We start from the raw sequence: 10,001 nt of genomic DNA on the forward strand, positions 1-10,001 counted from the left end.
TAAGCTGATTTTTGACATGTTGTTTGATACTTGCACTGTTGTCAAGTGTCAATTGGATGGAAAAACTGTTTGAAATTTAAATTGTCCAACAGGGTAATGTCACGTTGCAAAGTGTAAACTAAAGTGTAGCCCACAGTGTACATGTAGCGAGGTTCTTATCGATTAAACTTTGCTATTTGTACACCGATTTTTGACACGTTGTTTGACACTTATTTTGTTGTCAAGTGTCGATTGGATGGAAAAACTGTTTGAAATTTATACTGTTTAACAGGGTAATGTCTTGTGGCAAAATTTAAACTAAAGTGTACTCGTAGCAAGGTCCTTACAGATCGAACTTTACTATTTGTACACTGATTTTTGACACATTTTTTGACACTTGCATTGTTGTTAAGTGTCATTTGGATGGGAAAAATATTTCTAATTCAAACTGTCTAACTACGTAATGTCACGTGGCAAAGTGTAAACTAAAGTGTACACCAAAGTATACATGTAGCAAGGTCCTTACTGATTGAACAATGCTATTTGTACACTGATTTTTGACACGTTGTTTAACACTTGTATTGTTGTTAAGTGTCAATTGGATGGAAAACTATTTGAAATTTAAACTGTCCGATATGATAAAGTCACGTGGCAAAGTGTAAGCAAAAGTATACACCGTAGTGTACATGTAGTATGGTTCTTACCGATTGAACTTTGCTATTTGTACACTAATTTTTGACACGTTATTCGACACTTGCATTGTTGTCAAGTGTCAATTGGATGGGAAAACTGTTTGAAATTTATACTGTCTAACAGGGTAATGTCAAGCGGCAAAGTACAAACTAAAGTGTACACCATAGTGTACATGTAGTAAGGTTCTTACCGATTGAACTTTGCTATTCGTAAGCTCATTTTTAACACGTTGTTTGACACTTGCACTGTTTTAAAGTGTCGATTGGATGGAAAAACTATTTGAAATTTAAACTGTCCAACAGGGTAATGTCACGTTGCAAAGTGTAAACTAAAGTGTAGATCACAGTGTACATGTAGCGAGGTTCTTACCGATTAAATTTTGCTATTTGTACACCGATTTTTGACACGTTGTTTGACATTTGTTTTGTTGTCAAGTGTCGATTGGATGGGAAAACTATTTGAAATTTATACTGTTTAACAAGGTAATGTCTTGTGGCAAAGTTTAAACTAAAGTGTACTCCTAGCAAGGTCCTTACGGATCAAACTTTACTACTTGTACACTGATTTTTGACACATTTTTTGACACTTGCATTGTTGTTAAGTGTCATTTGGATGGGAAAATTATTTCTAATTCAAACTGTCTAATCGTGTAATGTCACGTGGTAAAGTGTAAACTAAAGTGTACACCAAAGTGTACATGTAGCAAGGTCCTTACCGATTGAACAATTCTATTTGTACACTGATTTTTGACACGTTGTTTAACACTTAGATTGTTGTCAAGTGTCAATTGGATGGAAAACTGTTTGAAATTTAAATTGTCCGATAGGGTAAAGTCACGTGGCAAAGTGTAAACAAAAGTGTACACCGTAGTGTACATATAGCATGGTTCTTACCGATTGAACTTTACTATTTGTACACTAATTTTTGACACGTTGTTCGACACTTGCATTGTTGTCAAGTGTCAATTGGATGGGAAAACTGTTTGAAATTTATACTGTCTAACAGGATTATGTCAAGTGGCAAAGTGCAAACTAAAGTGTACACCATAGTGTACATGTAGCAAGGTTCTTACCGATTGAACTTTGTTATTTGTAAGCCCATTTTTGACACGTTGTTTGACACTTGCACTGTTGTAAAGTGTCGATTGGATGGAAAAACTGTTTGAAATTTAAACTGTCCAACAAGGTAATGTCAAATAATTATATATTCCAAGCTTTCTACCTTTAATTACTACAAAGAAACTAAATTTTTTGCTTTCTACTTGATTATGAATCTGTCTTAAATGGTTGGTTAGGGGATTAATGATGTCTAATTTTTGTTTAGAGTCATGTGCCATCCAGAGATTATCCAGTAGACAACGCTCCCTTTCTGGTAGTCTTTCTAAATTATTTCCTCTGAATCGAAGATTAGATCCTTGAGGGGCCACTCTCAGAGTGACATCCCCGAAGTTCATCATCCTTTTATCTATCTGCACCATGAAGATAATGAGTTAGAAAATTAATAACTTGCCTACTTAAATTATCTGCTAAAATATTATTTTTTCCGTCAATATGTTCTATATTAATTTTATAGCTGCTTAATATCTCATATAATTTTAACCATCTTTTATGTCTTATCTTATCAAAATTTGTCTTTTTAATAAATTTTATTATAGTTTCATAATCTGTCCTAATTATAAATTCAGTGTTTAAAAATAATTTAAAACTCTCTATACTATGTATGATGACCATTATTTCATAATCTAAGCTAATTAAATATTTTCCTTTTATTTTGTATTTTTCGCTAGCATATCTACAAAATTTTTCTTTTTTTTTATCACTATATTTATTTGATTTGGAATATAAAATTCCTTCTCATCCTAATTCACATCTATCTGTTTCTATTATTTTATATTCACTATCTAATGGTAATTCTAATAGTGGTAAACTTTTAACTTCTGCTTTTATCTTTTTTACTAATTCTATAACTGATTCATTAAAATATTTTTGTCCTTTACTAGATAATTTACTATATAGTGGTCTTACTTTCCTTCCTAAATTTTTAATTAAATGTCTAGCATAATTTAATATTCCTAAAAAGACTTGTAATTTCTTGGTTTCTTCAATTTTGTCTGAAAATTGTAAAATTGTTTGTATTATATGGGGTTGTAACTGAATCTTTCCCTCTCCTAAAATTATTCCTAAAAATTCAATTTTCTCTTTATTTATTTTCATCTTCTTTTTACTTATAATTAAACCATTTTCTATAAATTTATTCAAGGTTATATCTAATGTTTCATATGTTCTTTATAATTTTTACTATGTACTAGAGTATCATCTATATATACACAAACAAATGGAAGAAAATTAAATATTCTATCCATCTTTCTTTGAAAAATAGAGAGTGTATTTTTTAATCCAAAAGACATGACTAACCATTCAAAGTGTCCTAATTGAGCAGTAAAAGTTGTCCAAGGAATAGATTCTTTTGTCATTTTTATTTGTCAAAATCCAGATTTACAATCAAATTTAGAAAATATCTTACTATTTTGTATTTTATTTTATTAGCATATCCTTATCTGATATCTTATGTCCATCTTCTACAGTATTATCATTTAATATTTTATAGTTTATAACCATTCTTGTTTTTCCTTTTTTTATTTCACTATGATTTCTAATCATAAAGGCTGTTGATCTGTGTTGACTTATAGACGGTCTTATTACTTTTAAATCTAATAATTCTTTAATATGTATGTTAAAATCTTCTATATCTTGATTCGTATGCTTTATTTCTGCTGTTCTAATTTAGCTTCTATTTTATTTTTATCCCAATGTTTTATAGGATCTTTTCTTATTATTTGAATATTTTCAGCTAATTCTAAAATTTTGTCTATACTATCTATCTTAGAAGATGTCTTGTTAAAAATTATTAATTCTTTATTTCTTGGCATAAAATCTGTTTCTAAAGTTTTTAAAGATAAATTATTTAAAAATTCGAAGTTTTCTAGATTTTCTTCAATTTTTGGGTCTGGTTCTGATTGTAAGGATCATCTATATATATATTTTCAAGTTGTAAAATATACTCAAATTTGTTTTTATTTTTACACAGATTAAGACGATATAATTAATATAATGAAAAAAATATAATTTATTTTTTTATACTTTTCTTAATACACTCATACAGTAAATAATAGTTTAATTATGTGTATTTCATATTTGTTAACAACAGAACACATTAAATAGGTATATATTTAAAAACTAAGAATCAAGTTCACCCTCAACAAGGAAAATGACTTAGAATTTGGATTAAAAGAAAATGAAAATCAAGTCTATCTTTATGGAATAAACGTATATTAATGACTTGCATAATATTTTACCAAACACAAAGGTGTAATTTCTAAAGAATCACCTCCACAAGGGTACATAAACAGCCTATTGCTTCAAAAGATAAGGGAATAATCAGCTCTATAAATATGGAAGATAAACAACCAGAAAACGAAAATTATGCAAATAGCTCCAAGAAAAGTACTTCGATTCCATGCACAATTATGTTACAAAAAATAAAATTAAAAAAAATAAACAGTGTAAGTGCAATTTGCTATGAGCAGGTTGACTAGCCATATTGGCAGAGCTCGTACAGATAAGCAACAAATACATGTTCAAGACCAAACTTCCAACTCGTTATAGTAACTGCCCCGACCTAAACCTTAAGATGTATTGTCCATATCTTCACATGCATGTAAAACCTATCTCTGACTGTGACAAGCTGCTTCATCAGTTGAGGAAGGCTCTTGTAAAACTCTGCCACCGCACAAGCTGCAAAATAAGATTTTCAGGTTAATACATCATTCCCTACAAAGCACAGCTACAGAAATGAAATTGATCACACCTAATTTTTCAAAAAAGTAAAGACTCTGAAAGTTCTTTTATATTACTTTAAATTATACAGGTACATTTTATCCTTATATTATACCTTTTATTTAGCTTTGTTTTGATTGTAAATATTTTGGATCTAAGATGATTTGGGATTTATGACTTTTTATACTGTGTGCCTGTCATCACGTACTCCAGGGTGTCCAAGGAACATTTCTATGATAAGTATTAAGCATGGACACTCCAGCATGGGAGTAACTGTGTGCTTTCCAGACCAAGAGGCACACAAATATGATCAATGGCCAACCATATTTCAAGAAATCATTCTCGTGGTACATATAAGAACCGAAGTCCAAAATAATATTCACGGGGACAATTTGTAAGTTAAGATGGTCAACACAATGTTGGGTGTGACGAATAAATGCAACATTATCCAAAGAGATGCAACAATCATGACTTTGCTTTCAATGTGCAACAGTCTGAGCAGATGACAACAGCTTCTAGTTGTAACTAAAACTCAAATGTCTTGGCTCAATCAGATTTTCTTCTCAAAGTGCCCTAAACCTGCCTTCTCAAGACCCCCTTCCACAATAACAAAGAAAGAAATAAAAGTAAAGACTACTATGAAATAATGCATTGCCACTTATCTCGCTCTAAAATCAAATGAGTGGCATTCAAGAAACAAGCTAAAGACAAAATAAAAAAATTATATAACGAATAAATATATCAATATTCAAATAATTTCTTCAAACTCATCGTTTGTTATGTTTTTAATATTTTGCTTTTATATGCTATAGATTATATCCAAGAATAACCATTCGTAATTACTCAAGAGTTGGTTTTTAGTAACTGTTCACCACAGTCCATGCTAAAAGTGATGGAGAATTATTAACAGCTTGGTCACTTAATTGCTTCAGCACATTCTCAAATCAAATATACACTTGATCAAGACCCACCAAATATACACTTGATCAAGACCCACCATGCAACTGACATCCATAGCCTTCTCCATGTAAATTGCCTATCCAATAGTTCGCATTTTATTTTACGCCCTCGCCCATTAAAAACCTCCTACAGCATAAAGATGCAAGACCTAAGACACCTTCTGGAATTTAATAAAACTTACTTATTCTGTAAATACATGAACTGACATCCATTCCGAAGTCCATGTTAACTTGTCATCTACCCATTAAGGGTTAATACTTAAGCGTTGGGTTTCTTGACAAATAACCCTTTGATGTTACTTGAAAGTCAGTTGCATCTCCGTTTTAAACCATTTATGTTAAAAACAAAGAAGAAATCTTTATGCGGAGTGGCAAATTCAAATTCTCCAATTAAGACCATGTTTGAGCCCCAATATTTTCAAAACTCATTTTTCTCCAAACTTATTTTCTACCACACGTTTTCCCAATAAAATAATTTACACGTAAACCTAATATTTTTTCTATTTTTTAACCACACATTTACCCAAAAATTACTATTATACAATCTATTTTTTCAACAAAATGGGGCTCGAGCAAAGGCTAAATATTCCGACACTTGAACAAGCACAATTGTATAAGCACTGCAACTGACAACCAATGTAAACTGGCAAACCATTACTAATTACATTACTTCACATCCAACAACCAATTCCTGCAGTGAGTAGATGCAAGACTTGGACACCTTTTTCCATTTACCTTACTCCTCCTTGTAGTACATGAACTTACCTTCATATGCTACTCCACGTGAACTGTCACTACATCTTCCCAAATCACCCATCTTCTACCGCAGGTAAATGCAAGATGCGGACACCTTTACCATTTACTAATAGTATGTGAGTTTCTTCTTTAGAGGTATGCAGTCTTGAAAACCTCTATTTATCCCACAATTGGAATTTCCCCTAATACGGAATAGTATGAAGTTGAGGATCGAGCTTTCATGTATTGCTAGCAGCGAGGTTGAATTCTTGACTATTGACAGCAGATGTTGTACAGTTCAGGCAAAGTCTATATATTTTCTTAAGGCAGTTGTTTACTTGTTTATAAACGGACTCAACCCTATCGTTCTAATAGAAGTTACTTATCAAAATGAGAAAACGCAATTAACATTTAAGACTTCATCAAAGAAGAATCACACTAACGCAGCCAAATGTGCAACATTGTTTTCATTATTTTTCATTTTCATTATGGAGGAAAAGAAAAAGTTTTTGTCCTAGTATATAAAATAAAACCACTGAAACCCGACAGCTTCAATGGCGTCGATTCAAATCTATACCATTTGAGATAGCTTCAATAACCAAACTCGATGTTCATAAGATCATAAATCAGATGCCAATACAACTTATTCTAAAATACAAAGTCTCAAACACATACCGATGCAATACTATAACAGATATTATATTATTTAGTTTCCAATTTAAAAGCTTATTTTAGGAAACATTGTTATGGTTTCATTTTACAGTATTTTCTTACTTAGAACAGAGTCTTTTGAAACCCTATATAAAGGGGCATATGCGATGTAATTCAGACAACCTTTAAATGAATAAAAAATTAAAAGTTGATATTATCTCCACAATTTCTCTCTATTTTCTCCCTTTTCTTCTCTTTTCCCCCTACTTTCTCTTCCCTTTCCATTCTCATTTAATTGTTCCGTGACATCCTACATCACAAACACATAATATTACATATGGATCTATAATTTGTAATCTCATCTTTCACCTTCTCCCTCACACGCAGATACACAAACTATAAATCACTGAATCCATTGGTTGCATACAAGTTCCAGACATGGATGGGGCCATAAAAAAAATTTTCTTCCAAATGTAAAACAAGCAAGAAGTAGAAAGAAGGAAAATGAAAACAAAAACTCATCCTAAGAACTAATCCATCATTTAAAATTCTCCCTGAACACAGTGACCAATATACACATCACAGCCCTGATGACCCTAAATAATGCATTCATCATTAAGATATACCACATGATGGTACACATGAATTTACAACCAAAAATAAGGCACGACAATCGAGAAAACAAAACAAAAAAAGGTAGTCCTTAATATATGAGTCGATGCATATAGAAAATGTATACCTGAACTGCATTTAATTAGGTTCTCGGTTTTGCTCTGAACCCCCATCACTCAACCCAGATCCTGATCCAAACTCCCCCAATGGCCCTGGCAATGTTATGGTAAACCTCCTCTCGACTATCCTTCGTCCCTGAGGATCCCCACCAGAATTATCATTACTGTTATTAGCACCATTGTCCTGTGATGATCCACTTCCACTGGAACTACCAGAAATACCCCAGGCTGTGGCCCTTCTCTCATAGTCTGGATCATCTGTTGGAAGCTCATGGCGACACACGGGGCATGAGTTATGTAACTCAAGCCACGGCAGAATGCAGTCATTGTGGTAGACATGCTTGCAAGGCATCTGCTTCACCTCTGTTCCCAACTCAAAGTCATCCTTACATACAGCACATTGTGCCAGCTCCGATTTCAGTAAAGTCTCTTCTACTTTAAGGCTAGGGAGGGCCTCAACAGCCGACTTGGAGGCTGGAGGGGTCCCATATCTATTTGGATCATTTTCGGCTAACTGCTGGATCAACTGCTCGAAGCCCGGCCCCATAAAATAATCTCCCATGTCAACCGGCAGCGAAAACCCTGACGGTTGGTTCCCCACCAAGAACTGGTAGTTGACCCCACTGGCCCGTTGTGATGCCAGAACGCTCATCAGATATGCAAAAGGGTCAAAATCGTCCGAACCGATTGTTGACTGACGGTCATCGGGGCCAAACCCAAATAGAGATTCTCGGTCCGTGTCGCCTCCAGGGTTTTGCGGGGAAACGCTGGTTGAAGCAGAAGGTAACAGGAAGTGGCTAAGGAATGTGGAGAGGGTGTCCGAAGAAAACGGGTCTGGTATGACTGGGTTAGGGTTTTGGTATTCTTCAACGAAGCCGGAGAGGCATGAGGGGCAAAGAGGATCGCCATTGGGGGAGGGGGTGATGCTGACCGTGCGCTCGCATTGGTGGCAGAAGTATATCTGTGAACTGCCGTCCGCGACGGCTACTCCCGCGGAGGACATTTTCCTTCACGGAGAGATCGGGAAAAGGAGAAGTTATTCCGCCTACAAAAATGAAAAATGTGTTTAGGAGAATATTTTTGGAAAAATTAAAATGATGGTCGTCAACCTATTGTTCAATTAGCAAATTAGTCCCCAATTTTGCAAATATAGTAAGTTGATTTTATAATTCACTGTAATTGTACGGTTAGACTCGGGGATAGTTGTTATTTTTTGTTAATTAGTTGGTAAACTACGGCCTATGGAATTGTTGGACATAAAAGGACGTGTCTTACTGTCGAATGTAACTTTAGGTTGCATTGAATGTACGTATTGTACATGTATCGAGTTTATCCGTTGTCTCTTTATTGTCTTTTTTACTTGATCATGTTTCACCTAAAAGTTTGGAATCCAATTGCCAGTTCGCGATTAGATGCAAATGATGTTTTCAAGCCCTGAGATATTGCGGTCAATAGGGGAGGAATGAAACAACGTGAGGCATGGAAATACGAAAGTTCATGGTTTTGCAAATTATTTGGAGAGCCAACATTCGATTTAGCTCATTTGTGTAGGGGTCTTTTAAAATCTATCCCTTGGAAAGGAAAATGAATGATGCATTAGATGAGAATTTCATTTGAACATCCTTTTGTCAGGAGGCCTATATTGGTTGTATGCTATTGTAGTTTAATCGTTGATTCACATACGAATGAGAGCAATTTCTCTATGAGAGTACAATAGCCTCCATTGACATCTAAATTTCACCGTATTAACAACACCATCAACTTCATAGTTGACACAACGTTAATACCATCGATCTATCAAGCAATACTATTCATCAATCAACACGTTAGTTTCTCGACCTTAATCAACCACCTGTAAATAATTTTACTCTTATCATATTTGAACATCTAAAATAATTAATGGGCTTAATTTACATTAACTCTAATACGTTGTACATGGGTGCAATCAAGCAACAAAGTAGAAATAGTCACGGTTTTCCGGCAAGAAAATGTGCAAAAACTAAAGGTAGTGAAATATATAGGGTTCAATCATGGGTTGATATTGTTCATAAAAATTATGTTCATGTATATCCCCAAAACATGCTAAGCGCCGATTACACATAACACCAAATTAATTGGTGAGTAAATTAGCGATAGGTCCAAAATTTAAAATTTAAATAATACACCAATTAATTGGTGTACATGTTCAGGAAATTATTTCTATATGTATATGCATGTTTGATGTAATTCTTTTTTAATGAATTATGTAGAAATTGATTTTTTTTATTATTAATATTTTTTTTTGATAGAATGTGGGATTAATAATGAATATTAAATAAAATGTACCGAAGATGAACTAATTCATTGGAATGGAGGTGAACTCATATGAAAAATAAGTCCACGTTTGGTGTAGATTAAAATCTATTTACAATTTAAAG

At 33.4% G+C, this 10,001-nt stretch overlaps 1 protein-coding gene across 2 annotated transcripts; it reads right to left on the reverse strand.

Moving 5' to 3' along the window:
• Positions 1 to 4,124: 4,124 nt before the first annotated feature.
• LOC111403207 (E3 ubiquitin-protein ligase RING1-like) lies at positions 4,125 to 8,624 on the reverse strand. 2 transcript variants are annotated; one of them, XM_023031620.1, is made up of 2 exons: positions 7,593 to 8,624; positions 4,125 to 4,466 (listed from the first exon to the last, which is right to left on the reverse strand). In XM_023031620.1, the coding sequence occupies exon 1, from the start codon at positions 8,585 to 8,587 to the stop codon at positions 7,604 to 7,606; it is 984 nt and encodes a 327-aa protein (XP_022887388.1). In that variant the 5' UTR covers positions 8,588 to 8,624; the 3' UTR covers positions 4,125 to 4,466; positions 7,593 to 7,603. The 2 variants fall into 2 exon arrangements, with proteins under 2 accessions (XP_022887388.1, XP_022887389.1); XM_023031621.1 differs by lacking the exon at positions 4,125 to 4,466 and adding an exon at positions 5,493 to 5,594.
• Positions 8,625 to 10,001: the final 1,377 nt, after the last annotated feature.

The sequence above is a fragment of the Olea europaea genome, chromosome 11 (genome assembly GCF_002742605.1).
Source record: "Olea europaea var. sylvestris chromosome 11, O_europaea_v1, whole genome shotgun sequence".
Taxonomy (NCBI): domain Eukaryota; kingdom Viridiplantae; phylum Streptophyta; class Magnoliopsida; order Lamiales; family Oleaceae; genus Olea; species Olea europaea.

What these genes read in the sequence shown, in the direction of transcription:
- LOC111403207 (XM_023031620.1), bottom strand. Translation starts at nt 8,587, where the DNA reads ATGTCCTCCGCGGGAGTAGCCGTCGCGGACGGCAGTTCACAGATATAC.